Raw genomic sequence first — 24,501 nt, 5'->3', positions numbered from 1 at the left:
TCCCAGATTTGAGACTCTCTATGTCTTTGCTCCTTCCTTCTTTTCAGACGACCGTGGCCGTCCTCCTGCCCCTCCTAACAGACATGCCATGCCTTTCTGTCCTTTCTCTCTGACTCTGTCACCTAGATTGCAGCTGGTCCCATCTCTCTGCCATTCATCGAGCTCTGGCAGTACTCACATGTGACGCCCCATTGCCGAAGGGTATGCATTTGGGATGCACTCCCCCTCTGCCTTAAAACCCTAGCTGTGAATCCCAGCAGCTGCTGAAAGCCTTCCATGAAAAAGAGGAAGAGAGGGAGAGCGGAACTGCGGTTGTCTTCTGGTATGATTGCTCTCAATCTCTTCTAAAATAATGGAATAAATATTATGAGCGTAAAAATAATCTGGAACAACAGGGAAACCATGACCAATAAATAGTTTGTATTTTCAAAGAACAGATCATGCCAGACAAATGTAATCGCTTCTTCACCACTTTCTGGGTTAGTATACGGAAGGAACAGAGTGGCTGCAATATATCTGGGCTGTAGTACAGCATTTGATACAGTGGCTCACAAAATCTTATTAAAAAAATAATTTATAATGTCTTGGATAAGAGTGCTGTCATGTGGATTGAAAGCTGGCTGGAGGAATGTAAACAAAGGATAATGAGTCATGACAAACAGCACTGCACTGAGCTGTGAAGAGGTATCCAGTTGGGTTGCCACAGGAGTTGGTGTTAAGCCCAGTTTTATTTTACATATTTATTAATGCTCTGGAAAAAGAGCCGAACAGCCTGAGAGTTAAATTCACAGATGATACTAAATTACTAGATGTTGTTAATACCAGTCAGGACAGAGATATTATATAGAGGGAAAACAAAGAAGATGGGAATGGGAAGAGTCAGTGACCAGATTTACCTACACAAGTATGTGAGGGAGGTTTTTATGTCCCAACTGATAATGAGAGCCCACTGACAGCCCAGCCAAAAGCAGTTTACATCTGGTCTGTCAAAGGCTGGGAGCAGAGAAATAACAACACAAACCAGCCAGAAGATAATTATTAATTATAACATTTCCCCAAAAGATTCCAGAAAAGGCTTCACTCTCATTTTCTAATCTCAATACATTTCAACATTCGGGATTTTCCAAGATTTTGCCTGGTTGCATGCTATAGAGTAGCATATAGCGATGTAATACAGAGTCATCTGTCTTCACGTCACTAATAATGTCACTTTTTCGAGGAGAAATCAGAGGTAAAGATCTCGCTGTTTTCTTTGTGTACCTTGTTTACCTACACTATTAACATGAAGAGAGCAGAAGTAGTAAAAACTGACACAGAGGTAATAAGCTCTTTCAGGAATTTTGCTCTCCACAAGCAACTCAACCCCCCCGAAACTTTATCTGCTTAGAGGTGTTAAAGTAAAAACAAATTCTCTAGCTACTTGCAACAGCTGCCTCATAGATCCCGTATTACAGAGTGAAAAAAAGAAGATTTTTTTCAAGCACTATGCTCTATGTGCTATAGAAAAATCTGTGAAAGTATTCATTGCCCTAATCTATTTTAGTGAAACTATGTGCAGAGTGCTTAACTACAGTCTGTTTTAATTTATTTATTATCCATTTATAGAGCACATTTGTGTGATGAACTGGGTATTGAGCTAAATACTGTGAATTAAGTTTTTGGACCTTTTATATGGATTAATGGAATTCAGATGGTTTCAATGCCTTTTAAATGTACATAGACAATGTGGTCTATATATGTGTGTGTATTTACAAAGAATCTTTCCTTACTACTTTCCCTACTACTCCCTTGCTACAAGGAGTAGAAAAATCTAAGTAGACTGTAGGTCTAATGAGACTCTTCAGCTCAAATAAAATTCTGCCTCTTAAGATAACATTATATTAGTCAAAATGAAGCCAAGTAAAATAGATAGGAACACCTCACATAATAATGCTTCTGAATACTTGCAGCAAACAAAACATTCCACAAGGCCTGTAACAGTCGAGACCTGGCTTCCTACCATTTTATTTCTTGAATTTGCTTGACGTTGGTGGCTAGGGAAATGCAAGCTCAAGGTCAAACTTTTTTGTGGCTCAAACAAAAGTAAAATTACCCTTCCATGTGGAATTTTCAGTATATGTGAATTTACAGTGTAACTTTTCACAACAGGTTATTTATGCAAAACTTTCAACCTTTTAAAAAACTTTTTTTTTTTTTAATTTAGTGGAAAACAACTGAGTTCCAAAGGTACTGAGAATGATCACACTTCAGTGTCACCCTCACAGAAAACCTTAGCACATCAGATAAAATAAAGCCGTCCCTTAAATATTTCATTATTCTCTACTTTCCTTCCTGGCTGGTGAAGATTGGTGTAGAAAACTGGAGAAAAATCAGCCTGTGAGGGTGTAAGTAATTCACATGGAGATGCCTTCAGGTTGCTTCAAGTTCTGACACAAGACAACTTCAGCAAAGGAGTGAAAACCGTGTCTGGCTCCAAGTACAAATCCTGAGTGCTTGAGGATCTGATTTCAGGCGCACGGTACAGAGCAGAGTCCGTCAATGACTGCCATGAGAGATGAAATTCATCAGCCTTCTGAAATAGCTATCACTGCCAGTGGCCACTATTTTTTCACGTAAGTATCCCCAAAGAGGCTACTAAGGGAGCAAAGTTAAAAATTTCCAGGAAGAGTTTAGTTGTAGTAGTATCCAAGTAAATATAAATTTTGGTTTTGTACAATGCTGTTGCTTGCATGACATAAAACTGTAGCATATGGATGTTTCATCTTTTAAGGGAATGTTACATCTCATAACATTCTTAGGACTGGCAAGGGAAAAATCCCTGGGCCAGAATCTCATTCACGAAAACTGCTGTAGTTACTTTGAATTTAGAGAATGACTTTCAAAGATGATGAAAACTAATTTCAATGGGTTCTATTATGTTATAATTTTCTCTTTTTTCGCAAGAATTGAACACATCTTTTCTGTGGAGTATTTGCAGAAACCTTTCCTTCCATCAAAATTCATATGGGAGTTAAACCCAAATTTGCCTAGAAAAGTTATGGTGAGCTTGTTTCCGGCAGCAGGTTTATATCTGCACAGCATTGTGATTGTCTCAGAAATTCACAATACTTTAGTTCTGAACCATACTGCTTTCTGTAGGGCAATACCCTCAGTGCCACTCTGAATGTTGTCTCGCTCTGGCTGGATTCTCCACATTTTCTGCCTGTGAACACGTAGCACATGGCCCTTGATTACTACTTTTAAATTGATCTGTGTCTGCTATGAAAATATATTGCTTCATAAAAGTATTTCAGAGTATCATCTTCCAAATTAATGATTCTTCTCTCAAGCTCTGACTTTGAGAGCTTACAGTAGAGAATTGTGCAGTCCAGCTACTTGAGTCAAATTGAAATCCATCCATCTGCAATTCAGATCCAAATTCTTGCAGTGCCGTTGGCTCATCGCTAGGTCAAGAGCAGCTGTTGTCCTGTTAAAGTGACTGTAAATAATTCTAGCTTCAAGCTTCAAGAGTGAAACCCACCCTGCTCCACTGGGGACCGGTTAACCCCCAGGATGTCCTGGGTTTGGTCTTCGGCTGGCGGGAGCTGTGTAGCTCTGCCGTAATCGCCAGGGCGGTGCTGCCTTACTGCGGGTGAAGGTCTGGCCCCGCAGGGGTCGGCGCGCAGAGGCGTGGTGCCGCGCGCTGGCTCTGCGGCCAGCAGGGCAGCAAGCGCTCGCTGGGTACAGAGGGGTGTGAAGTCATCACGCCGACTGCGCCGGGCGCTTGCGCCCGTGTACCCCGGGTGAGGAGGTGAGAAAGGCTCTCCTGTGCTGTGACCACCTCCCATTTGTCATCCCCGAGGAGCCCGTCGCTGTGCTTGCTTCGGGGTTACGTGCGTTAGGTCACGCAAAGGGGATCAGCCCGAGAAAGACTTGTTTAGAGTGGAGATTCAATAGCATCTAAAGGAAGAATTTTCCAGTGAAAAGAGATGGGCCCTAACCAAGAAGGAAGGTACTTATTGTTAAAGCAACTGTATCAGAATAGCAGGAGAGTCATGATGTGATAGCGCTGTTTAAAAGGATGTTTTGAATGGAGCTGTCAGCAAGTATTTTAATAGCAAGTCTTCAGTTTCTGCTTTATGGTGTTTTTAACCACCAAGAACAAAACATAAGTAACAAGGAGGGATTTAGGAATTGTTTAGTGTTTGGCTGTTCAAAGAAGGAAAAAGAGCCCTCCACATGCATTGCAGCTCATGAAAATTGCCATTATGTTTTTTTTCCCCTCCATTTGCAGATGTTAAACACTGTAATAATGCAAAGTCCTTATGATTTTCTAAATCTTCTCAATAAGGAGGATATTATCTACTTATTTAATTACCCAATCTCCGACGGCAAGGAGCTGCTACCACCAGCAGCTCCAGCTCATTCATATAGTTCCCCTCCCTAATTAAAGGGTCTTTGCAGTTAAAAATAAAGTAATAAATCAACCAAAATCCCAAACTGCCAACAGATGATATGAAAAAAAAAAGCACTTCAGGGACAGATTTTCAATTGCTCACCACCCACAACTGGGATTATTCTTTTGAAACAACTCAGTCCTCCTTTAGGCTCCTAGGATAGAGCCAGACAGTTCTAAAGTGCTCAGCAAATATTTCTTTGGAAAATCCACCCCTAACTGTGGCTTTGTGTCCTACAGCCATTGTGGCTTGCGAGAGTCAATTGCAAGTCACCTCCCTGTTGGAGGGAAGTCATCAGCATCACCCCTTCTGCAGGAAACTATAATAAAATACATTACTGTAGTCATCAGTGCTCTTGCCATTGCTAACTGCAACAAGAACAGAGGCAGCAGGTATATCGAGAGACTATTTTTACCGTGCTGCCAGTGAAAGCAGCAATAGCCCCGCACATGGATTTCTGTTGCAGCGCTCAAAACCAGACGTCCATTTTGCGGCACAGACCCCTTTCTAGTTTGAATATCAAGCTCGAACTCAAATGCTGCTGTTGGTATGGCATTCCTTGAGGGTAACGTGCCAACGTCAGGTTAAAAGTTTTCTGAATGTTCATCGGTCTAAGGCCAAAACTGGAGTAATCATTCATGAGCGTTTTACAGCTAATAAAAGCTGCAATAGCCTTCTCTGACAAGAGAGAATACAGTCCAGAGGCCTTTTAACACACCCCTTCCCTGCAACAAGAAGCATTTGGTGGTATTAAAATGCTACCTGTTTATTCAAGAGGATGTACAAAAAGTTCAGTTAACAGTTCTTTTCTTTGCAGCCCACAGCTGTGTAAATATTATCCCAGCTTCTCCTTCGGCATCATCTAAGTCTCAGACCTCTTGTGCAAAATCATACAAATGGAGCTCAACACTTCTGTAGCCCACCACTGTGTCCTGACACACCTAGGACTGAATATCTACCTTCTCCCGGCAGAGCAGGGATGCTGTACGATGCACCCTGAAAGTGACCTCATTTTTTAAAGACTCCTTTACTAAGAATTTCCTAGTTTTTAACCATGGACCTGAGTATGATGAAAGCTTTGTGGAATCAGCATACCAAGACTTGCCTAAATCCTAAATCCTAAAAGAGCAGCCAAATCGCAGCTCTCTATCATACACAACTGCTACCCCACACAGTTTCTATTTTTATCAGCCCAGATGAAAAGCTGTGTTAAGTTTTAGAAACTTCTCCCCATCTCTGTTTTCAAGTCAATGCACTTTTGAAGGCTATTTGCCTTTCCCATTTTCTCTGTGGTCGTTAAGGAGATGAAATTCTTTTTGTATGCATCAGCTATCCCTTACACAATAGGACAGAAATATTGATATTTTTATATTGCACAGTGGGTCGTATTTATGAATTGATGCATGCTTCATCATAGCTCTAAATAATGAAACATTTTGGATAGGTACAAAAGGCCTGAACCCATTTGCCTGAGTGCCTCCAGATTCCACAGATCTCCCTTCTGAACTTCTTACAGGCAGATTTTGAAAAGGTAGAGCTTCCTCGGGACCGGTGCTACTCACCAAAATGGTTTATTCAAGACAGAAAGTAAGGCAAAGCCTCCACTGTAATATGATTTGCCACCTACTCCTTTCCCATCACCACAAAGCTGGCAAAGCTCAGAGCTCCTGTTTAGGCCCGCGGAGCTTAGTTGAACTTCTCTTTCAGTTCATGTCAACATCCTGAAGAATTTCTCTGGCGATTTTTTAGGGCCTCTGGTGTTAGAGAGATCCGTGATGCAGAGCTTCACGTGGTGCAGAGACCACTGTTGTGATAAATCCCACCCCCATGACACTTCTGATGCAAGCTGTGAGCCAGGGCTCTGCTGCCCTCAGCTCATTTGAACTTTGGGGATACCCAAAAACTATTACAACATTAGGAGGGCAGTGACGATCACTGGACAACCTCCTAACCTGGCGCAGCATATGAAAACACAGGGCAATGGTCATGGGAACGGACCTGCGGCTCTTCCGCATGGATGGGGCGGGAGAGAATCAGTGGTCCGGTGTAGGACAGCATCATCTTTTCTCTTAGTCTTCCTTTGATAACTTTCTGGGAATGAAACCTGCAATACCTCACCCTAATTTCACATACTTTAAAATTGAGATCCAGAACTTTGCCACAAATAAATATCAAAAATGTAAACATGCAAGTCACCATCTCTGCTTATGTTCTCCCTCAATGTAACTTACGTAGATAGCTGCCTATGTGTATAGCTTTCGTTACAAATAAAACATAAAAGCCAGCGCATATCCTGAGGAGCTATTTTTCTTTATTGCAACTCCATTACGTGAAGCCTGCTAACATAAGCAAAGATTGGACTCGGCTGTTTTTGAATAAATAACCATTTATTGTCAAGGCTTTTCAGGAGCTTTTATTTTCCTTTTTGAAAAACGTGATCCTGTGCCAACCTAACAAATGTGTAACATTAAGTAATAAGCAAAACAATGGGACACCCTGCCACACTAGTTTATAGACAACTTTAGACTGTCACAGTCATACAAGTCTCAGCTACGACAGAACGCAGTTAAACAAAGCAGGCATAGTAAATCAAAAAGCCACCAGCGGAGTCCTTGGGGGGGCATAGCTGCTGTTCCCAAATGCTACAGCTGACCTTTCGAGGCGGGGTGCACGGGAAGGACCAGCCCCAGGGCAGAGCAGCCCAGGGGCTGCCCTCCCCTCCCTGCCGCGGGGCGCGCGGGCAGGGACCCCCTTCCCCGGGCAGGGTGGCGGGAGCCCAGGATGGCGCCGTCTCAGAGCCACGTGAGCCCCCGGGCCTGCGCCGGGCCTGCGCCGGGCAGACCGAAGGAGGAGCCACCGCGCAGGCCCGCCCGCTCTCCCTGCCCGCTGCGCGGCAGCCCGCGAGGCTCCGGCCCTTGGTGCGTGCCGCGCGTTAATTCCATCAGAAGTCTCCATTTTGAAGCTATCGTGAATCTCTTAAACTCAGCCCAAAGTAATCACACAACAACCTATCCGTTAGACAATGCGCAGAGATTGCTCGGCTTCCTTGTACCGCAGCGAAACAGCAGCTTCCTTCCTGCCGGTGATTGCGGTCGCGATTAACTGCGCGGTTCAAGGTGAAAGAAGAATGCGGTTCCAGGCGTATATGGCTTCCTTTAACCTCAGCGAAACACGGTGCCAGATATTTCAATTAGTGTGTACCAAGGTCACAAAATCAATTTCTTATCACCCAAAAACACACATACTGTAAATTTCATTTTCAAGCCATAATCTCTAAATTAAATCTGTGCGCCTAAAAAATATACAGTGCAAAATTGCAGTCCTTCAGCCCCCTCCTCCTCTTGCAGCCGAGCAGCATTTTCACAAACATCACCTGGCTTTGTGCTCTATATTTAGAGCACAATGTTTGGTTAGATTCTAATCTCCTTGGAGAACGTCATTATCTCTTTCTTTGGCAAATAGAGGCCCAAAGTGTCAATTACCTTCTTAAACTCTTCCATACACACAGGGCTGAGCGGGGTTTGATATTCTGTCTGCCAACAGCTCAGTCGGCAATTTTTCACAGTCATACACAGAAAGATTGTGCACCAGCATATCATCCTAGATAAATTACACATTTCAAATGAGGTTACAGACAACTTCACCACTCCTGGCCAATTTATTCTGGAAGTGTAAAACAAACAGAACAGAAAAAAAGCAAAAGCAATCCTAAAGAGACTACTTTTCTGCTACTGAACTCTGTGAGTTACTGAAGAGAGGCAAAAGTAAAATGAGTATGCCAGATTGGTGGGATATTATATGTAAATCAACATAGCTGTGCAAAAATGACATCATCGTATCTTTTGTGTGTAATGCTTTATGATACTTTCCTTGTGATGTGGCTAACACTAACTTCATAGCCCCAAAGGCAGCTGCAGAACCCGATAGCTGTAGCGGGCTCTACTGTGTGCAACCCCAGGTACAGACGTCTCAAGGAAGTGGAATTTATGGAAGCAATTTCTTTCCAGTAAAGCCCGGTCTCTTTCCTTAATAAAAGCTAATTTCAACTCTACAATCACAGAATGAATAAAACTGACAATTTTGAGATTGCTTTACATTTTTTCATAGACAAGGTTGGTTTTTATTCACATACCTACTTATACCTAGGTCCCTGTGTACACAGTTGTGTACATTTTATATACATGTATGAGTATACAAGTTCTGGAAATATCTTCCATCCTTTTACTTCAAACCAGCAACTGAGAAGAATGTCTTGCTATGTGTTGGACCTTTTGGGACCACTTCAGATGCTGGAGGTACAGGAGGTGAATCATATCTCTGGTAGACACAAAGTAAGCAGACTCTGAGATAAGAAGTTTAAAGCTCCTCAAATGAATTTCCCCACATCCTCTAAACGTGTAACATATTGATTGATTCTTAGTACCATAAAGCAAGATGAAAAGAGTATTTTCTCAAGAAAGGAAATTAACATTATTTGGCAAGGGTTAAAACACAGTTTGAATTAAACAAATAAGAAACCATCCATGTGCAGCTGATCAGCTTGAAAGTTTGGGTACATTTTTGAGAGACGAATAACTCTTTTCTACCATATCATCTACATACATTTTTAAAACTCTTTTTGGATGCAAACAGGACTAATGCAAAAGAGAGATTGTATACGATTAAAGATGTAACAAGAGGAAGTTTTGTTTCTTCCTGGCTCATTCAAAAAATGCATTACTGTATTTTAGTCATGGTCAAAATACTCTTTCAAGAAAATGTAAACAAAAGCCATGGAAAAAAGATAGAGCTGCCTTTTTTTCTTTTTTTTTTTTTTTTTTTTTGGCTCAAATCTGTGAATGCAATGAGTCTATCATGGGCTTGGTCCAAGGCTTATTAAAGTCAGGGGCAATCTTGCAAATGGTTATAGTGAGTTGTATCTCTGGCCCAGGCGAACTGTGTTTTCTGGCAGTAGGAAGGAGAACTAACCCTCTGAAGATTTCTCTGTACCTCATTCAAGTGCAAAACTGGGAGGGATTTTTTTCAGATGAGGGAGAAAACTGGATTTGGCACTTTGAATGCATAAAATGCTTTGAGTCAAAATTTTATGGACTCAGCCATTCACAGAGGTAAGAAAATTAGTGTAAGACAGCCTCCACTGTGTCTTATTCAGCAGGATCGTATTGTTACTTCAAACATCCTGCACTGCTTTCCATCTGACTAATGTTCTCATGCATCACCAGGCACTGTTGTAGCATAGAACAGTGTATCCCCTTTCAAATTCCTGATCTAGTCTTAAAAGCTTCAGCTAAAATATAATTTCAATGGTAGTTAGTTACAATAAGCAATATCAGTTATAAAAAATAAAGTCAACTCTACAAAAACTGTTTTGACTAACAATGTTAGTCATGGATATGGCTCTTTTCTTGAACATAAATATAGCTCCATCCTTTCCGACTGGAAGGCAACCATACAACAGCTTGTTAGTTCCCAGCAGTCTACATACATCATAGCCATCAAACCCTTCCAAATTCACAGAAGAGTGTAACATCTTGCACATGAAAAGGCAAAAGCCATACGGAAAGCTGTAGGTCCCCAAAAGGTCAGAACCTGCTATGTTAACCTGCACATTAATACCCATGCTTTCCCACGCCAGTGGGCTGTCATGCACCAGAATATCACAGAATCACAAAGAATCACAGAATCACTAAGGTTGGAAAGGACCTTCAAGATCATCAAGTCCAACCATTAACCCAACACCACCATGTCCCCTAAACCATGTCCCGAAGGACCACATCCACACGTTTTTTGAACACTTCCAGTGATGGTGACTCCACCACCTCCCTGGGCAGCCTGTTCCAATGCTTGACCACTCTCTCGGTGAAGAAATTTTTCTTAATATCCAATCTAAACCTCCACTGGTGCAACTTGAGGCCATTCCCTCTCGTCCTATCGCTGGTTACTTGGGAGAAGAGACCTACCCCCTTTCAGGTAGTTGTAGAGAGCAATAAGATCTCCCCTCAGCCTCCTCTTCTCCAGACTAAACAACCCCAGTTCCCTCAGCCGCTCCTCATAAGACTTGTGCTCCAGACCCCTCACCAGCTTTGTTGCCCTCCTCTGGACACGCTCCAGCACCTCAACATCCTTCTTGTAGTGAGGGGCCCAAAACTGAACACAATATTCAAGCTGCGGCCTCACCAGTGCCGAGTACAGGGGCACGACCACTTCCCTGCTCCTGCTGGCCACACTATTTCTGATACAGGCCAGGACGCTGTTGGCCTTCTTGGCCACCTGGGCACACTGCCGGCTCATGTCCAGCCAGCTGTCAACCAGCACCCCCAGGTCCCTTTCTGCCGGGCAGCTCTCCAGCCACTCCTTCCCAAGCCTGTAGCGTTGCATGGGGTGGTTGTAGCCGAAGTGCAGGACCCGGCACTTGGCCTTATTAAACCTCATAGAGTTGATCTCAGCCCACCGATCCAGCCTGTCCAGATCCCTCTGCAGAGTCTTCCTGCCCTTGAGCAGATCAAGACTCCCACCCAACTTGGTGTCATCTGCAAACTTACTGAGGGAGCACTCGATTCCCTCATCCGGATCATCTATAAAGATGCCCTGGGGAACACCGCTTGTGACCGGCCGCCAGCTGGATTTAGTGCTGTTCACCACAACTCTCTGGGCTCAGCCATCCAGCCAGTTCCTCACCCAGTGAAGAGTAAACCTGTCTAAGCCACGAGCCGCCAGTTTCTCCAGGAGAATGCTGTGGGAGACGCTGTCAAAGGCTTTACTAAAGTCCAGGTAGACAACGTCCAGAGTCCTTCCCTCACCAACTAGGTGGGTCACCCGGTCATACAAGGAGATCAGGCTGGTCAAGCAGGACCTGCCTTTCATGAACCCATGCTGGCTGGGCCTGATCCCTAACATAAAATATCAATTATTTTATATTAGGATATCAAATCCTCCTGGCTAATTTGTCCAAGATTTTCAGTTCCATGGTCTGCCTACACATGTAATCTGGAATGCGGGATCAAGATACCTCAGCTGGGTAACATGGCACAGCTCAGAGCTCAATCTCTGCACTTCAAGAAAAGGTGAAAAACATCCAGCCACATTATGGCTGATGAAGACACGGAAGGGAAGAAAACATTCTGTCCCCTGGAGAGGAGCCCTGAAGGCATGGTCTTAATTAAATATAATACCTACATATGCAACAAACAGGATGGTGCCTCCTAACACTTTTTGGGATCACCAAAAAGCCAGACACCTAAACCTGGAGTAGGAATTCTGAAATCAAAGATGACTTCTGCCCTTCCACACAGCCCAAGCTCTGGTTTTACCATGCTCCACCTGGAAACTGTGTAAAAGATCCAGTAGGATTTGGAGGCAAAGCAGCAGAGCTTGGGAGACACAGGAAGAGGGGGGAAAGGAAAAAGGGTAAGGAAGAGTGAGAGACGAGCCCAGAGGTTGCAGGGAGCATGTCGGAAGGACTGGGAGTTGGTAATCTGCTTTGGCCTTCTGCACAGCACATCCCAGGTTTTCCAAGCTGTCACCCGCTGTGCTGAGCCCTGTTATTTGTGTTTGGCTAAGGCGTATCTTTCTCCTGCTGTGCTATGCTAGAGCAGCTGCAATTTGCTTTTTTATAGCTTGTGGTAACTGATAGCAGTGAAATGAATTTAGGAAGTGTGTGGATTGGATCTTCCGTATCAGTGATTTCAGACTATTTGGTAAACACAGAAGTGACAGCCAGTGATGTATGCCTGCTGGTAACAAAAAAAACCTCTCCTCTGGTGAACCAGCATTTGGATTAGATTGTTTTGTATTGAAGGACACTTCTGGATAGGATGAAATGATTATCCACAGTGGTTTTACAGGGTCATGCTAATTTGAAAGGTAGAAATTCCCTCAAAATTATACACAGATTGGGTGCTGCAGAATGGCAACGGTGATGCCAGTGAGGCAAAACAAATTCAGTGACTGGAATAAAAGTTGATGGTGGGACTCAGTGACATCACCTTAGAGCAAGGAGCCGATGTCTCACAGGAAAGCTCCTTTTTACAGCTGGCAAAAGCCAGAGAGTTGGTCGTATGACCCTCGGTAAAACAAGACAATATGTTTGTGTTCAGATCTTGAGTAGGCTTTCAATTTGTTTCAGCTGAGTTTACACAAATTGCCCTGTGTTTGAACAGAGATTCTGTATTTTGGTATAAAACACCACTTTGCGCTGATGTATTTTTTGCCTCTGGAAAATGATAAATCCTGCTATACCATACTTCAGAAAGAGAGTCAGTGCCTTGCAGTGCCAGTACAAAGTTTCCCTGATAGCCTAAGTCCCTGCTCACTATTTCTGGAGGAGCTGTAACTATTTTACAAGTAAGACTGATTAATTTTGCAGTATAATTTGCAAGTGACATTTACAAGGGAAAATCGTGCAGGGATATCTGGGAGGGATATTGTGTTCAGACTTTTCCTGCTTGCTTGCCTACCCTCCTGGAACAAACAGCACTGCTTCATTTTCCTTCCGTATTTTACAAAGTTAAAGTAAACACTGTGATCACACTGTTTACTTTAATTTCCTGTAGTGTGCCAGCAAAGCAGCAAATTGGCAGTCAGCAATCAAGAGGCAGCCAGTATTGAAAGAGCAGAGCTGCTTAGGAAAGCATCAATGATGCCAACTCATTTTTCCTTCTGTTTTAAAAATAAAATATTGGCTTCTATGAAGTTTTACTTCCACCCCAATCTTCTGTAAAGGATATGAAATTTTGTTTGTTTCCTTTAATTTTCTTTTGGAAGAAAGCTGGGATTATGAGCAACACCTAATTTATATGGCCGACTCTTTTTATATAAAGAAATGGATTTACAAAAGTGGCAAATACACGCTATTTATCTGTAAAAAATCCGTAGCATTTTTTGCACAAGAGGAAGTTAACTTGTCTATAAATCAGTCTTATCTGGATATATTTTTATTTTTATGCCAAGAGCTCTAGCTGTGCTACTTCAGTTAGGTTCCTGATAATGTGAAGCTAAAGCATTATGCATTACATTCAGAATACATGTCTGCCCAAGAATGGAGTCCTAAAAGGCAAATAGTTATATTTTCTGAGGCTGTTCTCTCTCATCTGATGCTACATAAAGCAAGGAATATAAATACAAAAGAAGTAGTAAGAAGAATGGGATAGTATTTTGTAACTCAGAGGTGTAAAGCTTGACAAGGTGACTCATTTATGGCTTTCTGGAAGATACTGTAAAGAAGGAATTTATTGCTATGTAAGTTATAATTCCAATATATAAAAGAGGCCAGATCCTACAATCAGTTATTCTCCCAACTATGTGCATTCCTGCACACATTCTTACTGAAGACAATGAGATTATGAAGAGGATTAGCTTTTTGTTAGACTGGCCAAAGTACGCCTTTGGAAAGTCCAAAACATGACCTAATTTAAAGTAGTTGAAATCTTGTGGGAAAGATTGTAAAAGGATAATTATTTTAAAAGCCATGACTTTGACACCAGGAAATTAAATTCGTATCTATATGTCTTTATCTATACACAACAAATCCAATAATCTTGAGCTCTCTGCAGTCACTTAGCCAGCTGGCAAAGGGAGCAAAGTAAAAACTAACAAACCTCTTTCCTAAGGTATGCTGACATCAGTGATTCATGATTCATCAATAATGGTGCTAGGAAATAAATGTAACAGGGCATTATTGCCTTTTGCAGCACAGTAAACTCAAGGGAAAATGTCTGAGTGTATCACATTGAAAAGACAGAGCTAGCAAAGAAATAACTTTTACAAGTATTTAAGAGGTGTTACAAGCAAGTGAATGTAGAGAAACAAATGTAAATTGTTTAAATACAGTGAGAATGTACCAATAAATAAAAAGGGACAGTTTTCCAGCTACACAAGCTTAAGAGGACTAACCTGAAAACTAGCATTCTTTGTTGTTCAACATTTTTACAGGGAGAAAGAATTTGAATTGCTTGTTCTGGAATAAACCCTCAAAACAACCACTGTTCTGGTTTAATTGTCTACCAGGATAAGCACATTGAAGAAGTTGGTTCTACATTATGCAAAATTATTAATGTTGTTGACAGTAATTACGACTCTCACAACCTATCTAAATAACTAAAAGGGCAAATATGTAAACACAACATACCATATATACTCTTCAGAAAATGCCTGTATTAGCACATAATTGATGATCTCCTTTGAAGGTGACTGGACTACTGTTGTAAAAGCCTGAGATTATTAACTGAAGAAAAATGGGTAGCTATCTCTAGAACAGCAGATACACCTGCCGCTTTTGCCGTACAGGACAGCAAAATCTAATACATCATTAAAAAACCGAGGCTTTGCTTTACTTTTTTGTAGCTTTAAACTATTTATGATAGGGTTTAGCCTATATTTCTAATACTTTTAAGAGTCTACCCAATTAAAATTCAGGTTCCTTGTTTATGCTATTTAGAGGACTACTGCACAATATTAATAATGCACCATGTAACATGCTGCCCTAGAGAAACATCGTCTCTCTCAGGGGCAAGAGCCGAATAGTTCTGATACAAGCTTTGCTGCTTAGCTGGAGGGGAAGTGACTTTGGTGGTTGTTGAGGCATTTTACCAGAGAAAACACTGGTCTCCTGACACGAGGCTGGCTTCAAACTATTGCTGCTTAACTACAGAGCACCACAAATACATGTAGTAGCTGGTTTGCCCGGACTGACATTGGAAATTTTGTTTTAAAGATCGAGTTTCCAAACACTTAGTATAATTCTTTAACAATTAATTGATTCACAAGATTTGTGAGTGTATATTTCACTGTACTGAATTTTCTTTAAATGATCAATAAATGTTTTTATGAATTTTGAATGTAGATTTCCCTAAGAAAATACAGGCAGAAGAGAAAGTAAGAAAAAGACACTTTATGAGAAAAAAGAACATGGAAGGTAAGATAAATCCATCCTCACACAAATGGATTTAATAACGCCATAATGGGTACACATATAATGGATGGATTTGAGAACGTCACTAATGTCAGTAAAAAATAACAGGCATCTTTACTGTAGATTTAATTGATGATTCATAACCACAACTTTTAGAAAAGTACAGACAGTCTAGTGGATACCAGATCATGGTAGATAAGTAAATGTTGGTTTGATTTGTTCCAGGTAGCACTGCTAAATATTGACTTGGTTTTCTTCTTTCTCTGCATTATTCACAAGCGTAGGCCCTTGACTCTGCAAACGTAATGTGCACTTAACTTTCAAATCAACCAGCTTACTCATGGTAGTAAAATTGAATTAGTGCAAATACAATACTAGTGTGGTGAAGGCCATTTCTTCTTATTTTCATTTGACCAGCTTGATAGACAAGTAGCGATTGACCTATATTTAGGGCAAGGTTAGCATTAAATTAAAAAAATATGTTCAATGACTACATGACACGTGATGCAAAGAAGGGGCTGGCAGAACAGTGTTTGTCTGGGCTTAAGAAGAGAGGCAAAGGGGAAATCATGTTGCTGTCTACAGCTACCTAATGGGGGGTCATGGGTGTTTATAGAGAAGGTGAAGCTAAACTATTATCAGAAATGTACAGCGGTAAGTGCACATGAAAAGCAAAAACTACAAGCTGCAACAAGAGAAACCACAACAAGGTACTAGAAAAAGCTTTCAAAATTATGGTAGTCAGACACCGGAACAGGGGCCCAGAGAGGTGTGCAGTCTTCGTCCTTGAAGGTGCTCAAAAGCTGGCTGGACAAGTCACTGAGCAATCTTCCCTAATCTGGACCTGGTTCTAGTGGGGGTCTGGACCAGATGACCTCCAGAGGTCTCTTCTAAATTAAATTATTCTACGATTTTTGTGATTTCTTATAGTTTATTATTTTAGCCAGCTATATTTCTCTCTAAGCATTCCCAGCTTATGAAAGGGTAGGCAGCTTTCTTAGGAAAAAGGTCTTTGCATTCTAAATTTTCCTAAACCAAGCACAATTCCAAGTACACCATGGCAAATGAGCTATAAAAATCCAAACTAATGGTGGGCCGCTTATCTGTGCTCATACGAAACTGAAGTGCTTCTCTTACTGCTAAATTTCCCAAGACACATGAAACACAAAAACTGACCAAATGGGTGGTTAATATTCATAACTACTTCTCAGGACACTGAAAACTGACAAGATTCATATGAATTTCATTCTGTCTGCAGCTGGGAATAGCTCTATCTAACAGTCGAAATAAGTACTAGAGCTATTCATACTGGAGGACAACTCAAAAATGAAGGCAGGGAAAATATCCTTTTCTTTGGGTGGAAGATAAAGGCATCCAGAGGCAGACACCTCTGTAGGATTTCTGGCATATTTCCCTTGCAAGCAGCTGTGATGGAAAAATTAACATTGGCTGCACATGTGGGCATGTCTCTGTGGCACACACACCTCTTCAGTCTTCTAGACTTGCCCAGGAGCTGTATTATTTGACCGTGGTCAGCTGCTGGGAGGAGGGACCTAACACTATGAGTGTGTGAATGATATGTGAGGGCTGTAAAGTAGCAGCCATGTCAACTCCAAGCTTCAGAAGTCGTGATTCACAAGGGAAATTGCTGAAACTAGATCAGAGAAGATACATCAGCATGTCTCATGGAAACAGAAAGGACCGAAACTGAAGCTGGAAAACAGGTCATACTCAGCTGGAGTGCATGGTACGCTCTATTAAAATGCCAGGTTGAGGGAAAGCTGTAGAATTTCTCAGAAACAGCTGAAGATTTTGCCTTTGAGAACACGTTAGTGTAAGATATTGTGACATAACGTTTAAACCTTGAGCTAATGGGCTCTTGAGTAGGTTTTTCAAGAAAGCATGTAACAGAAATGCATATAGGTAAAATCTCTTTACCGGAACAGATCGTTATGCCGTTTCCCGTATATCCTTGGGAGCAATAGCAGCCTGTTGTCCCCCCCTGAACTTCACACCTGGCATCTTTGTGGCACGTCTTGTTGCAGCTTGCAGAAGTACAGCCATAGTCCAGCAGACTGGAAATCAGAACTGGAACAAAGGAAAATCAGACTTGTTTCTTTATCTAAAAACTTAATTCCAAACTCTAAAACCAGATCGGGGCAAAAGGTACACATAAAATTAGTGTATTCCTGTAAACTTTACATCATCACAGAATCAGCTGTATCACAGTATGGGGCAAGGGCCACCAACGACAGGGACTTCTTTGGTAAAACTACCCAGGGACAAGAAACAACTGACATTGTGGATTAAGAACTTGTGTGTGTGCTCAACCGATATAAAATTGGTAAATAACATAGAAGTTACTCAGTGATCTGGGGAAAACATTTGAAAGACTTTCAAAGCTCTCTAGTACTTTCCAGAAAAGCACAGACATTTATTTGCACTCTGAATTATGTATTGAGTGTAATCCAAGATGCCCTACACATATCAAGTGAAAAATACCACAGAGGGTTCCCCTGATCAGAGTTTTTATTTTTATAGGCACTTCCATACTTGTGTAGCTAACACATATGCATGGTCTGAGAGATTAAATTGACATGTCACAGTATTTACCGCATTATGGCATTAGGGTTTAAAAACTTCTCTAAACTATTTCAATAGTAATATATTAAAATACCTTTTCCATTTTTTGAAAGTACTGTCTTCTTTTTTCTGTCCGCTTAATGATTCCTAAACAGTATAATGCTTTGCCATTGTATGACTGCATATGGTTTTCAGCACAAAGAAAAGAATCTCTCCCTTTGAGAAAACTAACAGCTCACTGAATAATTATACACACTCTATAACAAGTTAGAAATGAGGCGGTTAACTCAGGAGGGAAAGTAAGTTTTTTACTTTGTACTTTATAAATTGTTAGCAGGATATAATGAAAGTTGCAGAATACAAAGCCCTTTTGGATGCTGTCTTCCCCTGCAGTTCTGCTTTTCCCTACTAAATATTATTCTAGATATGTGTTAGCCTCGTGTTACAATTACAGGTTTCATTGCTTCAGGAAATCTCACTGAGACATTGTTTTCTTGGACAAATTAAAATTTCATGAAAAATGCAAAAGACTAAAAATTACACGCAATATTTTAACAATTATATTTAATCCAAATCAATTTAGGTATCACAAGTTTCATCTTTTCCCTCTTTTTGAGAGAGGAGACCATCTTCCAGAGGTTAAAACAGAAACCTGTAGGATTCTGTTGTCATTTTACCGTTCATAACATACAAATTCTAAAAATCACCCAAGTAGACCGAGAGAGAGAAAAAACCCACAACCCAGACCCATGGAAACCCACATAATTTTTGGTGCTTACAGAACAAAAGCCACAGTGAGATAAAGACTAGTATTTGTGGGATTTGGTTTTGGGGTGATCCCAACCATGCAATTACCAACAGCACTGACCAGCAGCTCCGATCAAAACTGTGGGGACTTTCAGTCCCGCGTACCCAGCAGCTTTCCACCATCTCCAACACACTCATTCCTCTCCAGCCCCAGCATCGCTGTCCCCATGGGTGCCCTTGCCAGACCCGCTCCCTTCCTACCTGCCGCTCGCTCCCCGGGGAAGGAGGTTTCACCTACCTAGGAATGGAAGCAGTTTCATTGGTGATGCTGTTGCTGTGCAGTGCCTGGTGCAGAGCCCCTGTATCACAGAAAAAACCTCCCTGCCTTAAAATGTGTGACCATGTGCAAAATACGCACACATGCCTACCAGGAAAGTGACATCCTGGTGCAGGCGCTGCCCTGACGTTGCCCTTTGTCCCAGGCTTCACGTTTCCAAAAGCTCCTGAGACTCACAGGCAGGACGGGGAGGGTCGGAAGGGGCTGAGGACCTGGTCTTCTGGCAAGTGGGGAATAAATGAGAAGGGAATAAATGAGAAAGTAAAAGAAAAGCAGGAGCCTGGGTCTTGAAGGTGAGATCAGAGAAGATTCGGGGTGAGTGGGTTAGAGGAGCATAGGTTAAAGCAGCTGCCTGGGAGAGTGTCTGGGGCAGGGTGAGGATGGAGGTGGAAGGGGCGAGCCGCAGCCTGCTGGCGGAAGGAGTAAAGGAGCAGCAAAAGAATGGTGGAGCAGATCAGGGAGGGTGAGGAAGAGGTGGAGGAGATTAGTAACTAGCTCAGGGTTTACGAGCTTGGAGGTAACCATCTACATGCTTCCTTCCACCTTTTCCTGGTGAGCTCAGCATATGTGAACCCCAAGACTATTTTTTCTGAGACAGTCTTGGCTGACTGCAATTGCTCTTCCTACTGCTCTCTTCAGTTTTGAGATAGATCCTTACTGCAGTCAAGCAATGTTGCTTTAAGGGTAATGGACTGTGACGAGGTACAGGAAATCCACTGAACTCTGCTTTGTGAGGAAAACAAAGACGTGTAGGCAGGAAGGAAAGAGGCAGGAAGGCAATTGTATGGCCAGGAATCTCAGGAGCCGAAGGATCTCAAGTTTCTATCGGTTTGTGGGACTGAAACAGGGTGTTTTGTAAAAGGACGCATTCAATACAGCCAATTTGATAAAGCATTTGGCATGTCTTTGTGTTAAACATGAGAGCAGGTCTATCATTATAGCATCCTGATCAACGAGACTGCAGCATGTACTTATATTATGCATGGACATGACAATATTTTCTCTAATCTTGTTATGGGTGATGTGCATATCATCATTTCCCGGTGTCCTGGAGATGACAACACACATGTTGAAGCACTGTAAAACTGAAGCATTCATGTATGCCTCTCTTTATAGATGGAAGCAGAGTGACATGCGCAAACAAGCATGCTGCTGGAAGAACAGAGAATATCTTTAAACTAAATAAAATGGACATGAGGCTGTAGAACGTTATTGTGACAAAATAAATCTCATGTCTGACTAGAAAGTTTTGAAATTGGGACTTTGGTAGGGAACTGATGGGAAGGCATCAGCCTGCTCTTAACAATTATCTGTGGATGTGGCAACTTATTTTCTAAACTTGTTAGGAACTATTTGCTCATCATAATTTTCCAGCTTCATGATCGCTGCTGGCTGGAGTTCAACGCTTTAAACTCTACTCAGGCCAGGGAGGTGTGAGGCATGTAGAAATAGCACGTAGGTGTCTGCTTGGCACGAAGTAGTTCTGTAGCATCTTGACAAAGAGAGAGGAAGCCCCAGTAACCGGATGTTAATTTTCAATGAACTGCAGAATAAAGAACAAAGAGTCCAGGTGTAGGAAGACTGTTTTTCTCCTTTTTGATTTGGGCGGGAGGGGGGCTTAAGGGGAAGTGAGGAAGGGACGAGGAGTTAGTTTGTTTTGTTAAGTTTTCCCGTAGTGTAACACATGGAGACACAGAGGGACAGAAAGTCAGATGAACTGAGGGGAGCTTTGATCTGTATGTCCTGTCCTTCATGCTGACATGTGCTGTATTGTAAGCTTGGCTTGTCTCAACTAACTTGCAGATCTTGCAGCTGAATTTCAGCAGACTAATAAGGGCTGGGCTTGGAAAGTCTATAATGCAGAAATTGTATCTTATTGGCCTGCGTCTTTTCACTCCCCAAAATCAAGCTAAGAGACGTTTAATAGTAAGCAAGTGGAGAGAGTAAGAAGTTACAACCTAAAATCCAGGTCTTGAGAGCAGCAAACGTGTTTTTGAAAAGTCAGAGATGTACATTTCAATTTCATCTAGACATCGGCTTTCTGCAAGGGGCGTTCAGATAGACTGGTTGGAGAGCAATTTCGTGAGTCATAGTGATAGTAAATCTACAGTAAAAACTTCAATTCCTTTTCTGATTCAAGGTCTAAGAACACAGGAGAAATTGTGGATGACTCAGAAAAAACCATAATCTCACTATAAGACAACAAATGCCTCCTTTCCTTTTAGGTAGAAAAGCACATGATAGCTTGTGTTTTAGCAGTCAAAGGTTCAAACTTATCAAGGGGACTATGCCAATCATGTCAGGATTCTTTCCCTATGGAATAGCATTGCTGAACTACTTACTCCACTCACAGGAATAATGGACAGCATCAAAGGCAGTGTACAGGTCTAACTGGCAAACGGTTTACATTATGACCAGCAATGGGTGAGGAGGGAACACGTAAAGAAGGAAGATGTGGAAGAACGGAGCAAGGACAGAAGAAGGAAGGTTAGGTCAAGAAGAACTCTGGGTGATAAAAGGAGCTTCGATCAGATTTAGAAGGCAATAGGGAGACAGTGAAGAAGAAGGATTTAGGAATATCTTAATGAGATCTCAATACTGGGAGCAGTGGATTACTTTTGCATTAGACTGCTTGAAAAACTGGCTAATGTGAGTGTCAGTTAGAGGCTGAAGACAGCAAGGTCACAGTAGGCATGGATGTGGAGAAGGATGGACTTGACAAAAGATTTTATGGGGAGAGTGAAGAGGAAAGGCGAGATTTCTGAGACATTTTGGAGATTAAACCAGGAGGATTTACTGCTAATATCTATTGGCATATAGGGATAAGAGTTAAACAAGTAGAGATGAGCAGGTGAACACATGAGAAAGCAGACACTTTCAAATTTGTGCTGTCAAAATTTTCAAAATATGCTGAGAAAAAAATATTAAGATGTCATAAAACTGAAGTATTGATGGGTGCCTGTCTTTATAGGCAGGGAGGAGGGACTTGCACAAGCATGTGCATTCCTGGAAGATTGGAGAATATGTCTAAACTAAAGAAAAAGTGGAATGTCAGTACTGCAGAATCCATCCCTGTTTGCCTCAAAATAAAGAACCATTAAAAATAAATGATTTGTGGAAATACTCCAAAAGGCAGCCTTTCTGTTCTTACACATGGGAAGCAAAACCCCAATTCTATACTTAAATATGTTGTTAATTTTATAAATGGGCTCATTTATCTTTGCAAGACTGAATTAGGAAGGCATAAGTAAATGAATATACACAGGTTAACATGCTTGACTTCAAACCATACATTTTTGATTGCCGATCACTGTGATTACAATATCTTACGTGTGACTGTAGAATTCTCAAGTTGGTTTTTTTGCTGGTGAACTGATAGGAAGACATCAGCCTGCTCTTAGAAATTACTGGATATTTTCCAAGCTTTGCATTGTGAAGAAATGTATTTATTCACAATGATTTTAAAGGTAATTGGGATGCTGATTGTGCAGACAATGCTATGAAACTAACACCCTCAGCTGATGAGGGAGGGAAGTTAACACTTCCTAGAGCTCAGTCTTAGGTAGCTTTCAAAAAATAAATATAGATAAATATAGAGCGAATGCTTTCATTCCAGAAACTGCCTATAGCACCAACAGAAGAGCAAGAACTGAACAGAGCCAGTATTAGGGGTGTTTCCTTTAAATGAATATAAGCGTGATCTACTGTATTAAAGATATTTATTTCTCTGGTGTGGTCAAATTTGGGCTGCTATCTGGATACATACCAGAATCTCACCACATGTACAGTTTTATATTACAGTGGGGAAAAACTAATCCTGGTATATCAGGCTATGTGTTTCTTTCTCAAATTACAAGTATGCCAGTAGATACTTAGCAAGAGCCAAAAGATGTCTGATGGACATCTTAGAAATCTGTCTGCCGTAGGTTGCGGACACCACTTTCAGACCACTATGGATCATCCTGAGAGGGGATGGTGAGAGTGTGTATCAGCCTGACAGATCCTGAGTGCTCCAGGTAGGGTTCATACATCTTCAGCCTCTTTGCTGTTGATTTCCACATATATTCAGCACCCTCAGACTCCAGTATCTAACCCATCACCAGCGTGCTCCAAATGTGCAGAGCAGCCACGCGCACGTGCATGCACACACTCACACATTTATCTCTACCACATAAGCACATATATGTACCTGTTACTGAATTGGGCTGATAAATATTTAATGCCAATAATAAAAAGATGATCATGATCTTTCAGCCTTTATTTTTTTTGATAAACGACTATTCATTTGAATCACCAAGTTTGCTGCCGAAAGGAAAATGGGATGTAAAAGAGACAGGAGGCACAAATGCTTTGGATAAAGCTTTTTCTGTGAAGCTTGCTGGTTTTTTAAAAAAATATCAAATTAATTTATTGTTTTCAAACCAAATTCTATCACTTCAAGAATTTAGATGGTCTTTATACCACTTCAGAAATGTTTCATTTATCCTAGTCACTAGAGCAATTATAGTTTTTTTCTAGTCAATAAAATCTGGATACAATTGAAAATGTACTTAAATGTCAGATCAAAATAATGAATTTCCATGGTTGGTTAAAATTATTTTCAAGTAAAAAATCCAGGAAAAACATTTTTCAAACACAGAATCGTCTATCATAGAGCAGCCTACCTCAGAGGGCTGTAGCCCAAAAGTAGCATTAACATCTGTTTTATAACTGCCTCACCTCACCTTCCTGTCTGAGTGCCTCACCAATGCTTATCGTTTTATGTGCAAACATCATATTCCATCTGAGCATAGAGGGCCGAATATATCTCTTGGGATGATGTAACTCTAGGCAATTCTGAAGCAATAAACACACAAACACACATAAACATATGCATGCACACATCCTACTAAATCTACGTAGCTATGTCCATCTGAAAGAAATTGCACATTTCAGTGTTCACAGCCAGTTTCTTTCTGGTTTTTGCTTTACCTAGGATGAAGTAATGAAATAAGGGAATTTAAAGTGAATGAAATGTTTGCAAAAGCTAGTTTAACTGCCCTGAAATTGGGCTCTGTTTCCGCATCTGCTATAATACAGAAGAGATGTACAGACTGAGTATAAAGATCCTCAGAGCTAAAAGGGATAAAGTAATTCAGTTTCCATGTCTTTTTGTGTTCTTCTGGGACTGGTCATGCTATGGTAGGGCTAATGATAGTCACATCTCTGCAAAAGGAATAGAGTGAACCCCAAGAATAATTACACCAATGAAATGCTAGATTACCAGTTGCTCTTAATCCACACTCATTTTCATACCAGAGCATTGGACGTGAAGGGCTCTTACAGTGCCATGCTAATAAGTTAACTACCATATAACCAGACTGGCTCCTAGGAAACCACAATTATCTCTTCTTTGTTTTACTTACATGGGAGAAGAGTTTTGACTGTTTTGACACTTGTTCAACTATCATACAGTCTTGAAGTAGTGGCAGTCACTGTCCTAACCCTAC

At 41.4% G+C, this 24,501-nt stretch overlaps 1 protein-coding gene across 1 annotated transcript in view; it reads right to left on the bottom strand.

Annotated features, from left to right (window-relative positions):
* The window catches only part of ADGRL4 (adhesion G protein-coupled receptor L4), a gene marked incomplete at its 3' end in the record, with an annotated part of 75,135 nt that extends 56,107 nt beyond the window's left edge, over positions 1-19,028 (bottom strand). Inside the window, exons 1-2 of the mRNA XM_082002947.1 lie at positions 18,974-19,028; positions 17,284-17,433 (exon numbers count right to left, since the gene is read on the bottom strand). Of these exons, the coding sequence (XP_081859073.1) occupies positions 17,284-17,433; positions 18,974-18,995 (172 nt within the window). The 5' untranslated portion in view covers positions 18,996-19,028. The remainder of the gene's footprint in view (positions 1-17,283; positions 17,434-18,973) is intronic.
* Positions 19,029-24,501: the final 5,473 nt, after the last annotated feature.

This window comes from Phaethon aethereus (genome assembly GCF_964289735.1).
Source record: "Phaethon aethereus genome assembly, chromosome: 8".
In the NCBI taxonomy this organism is placed as follows: Eukaryota; Metazoa; Chordata; class Aves; order Phaethontiformes; family Phaethontidae; genus Phaethon; species Phaethon aethereus.
The sequence above is the reverse complement of the archived record's forward strand: the minus strand, read 5'-3'. Positions and strand labels throughout refer to the sequence as shown.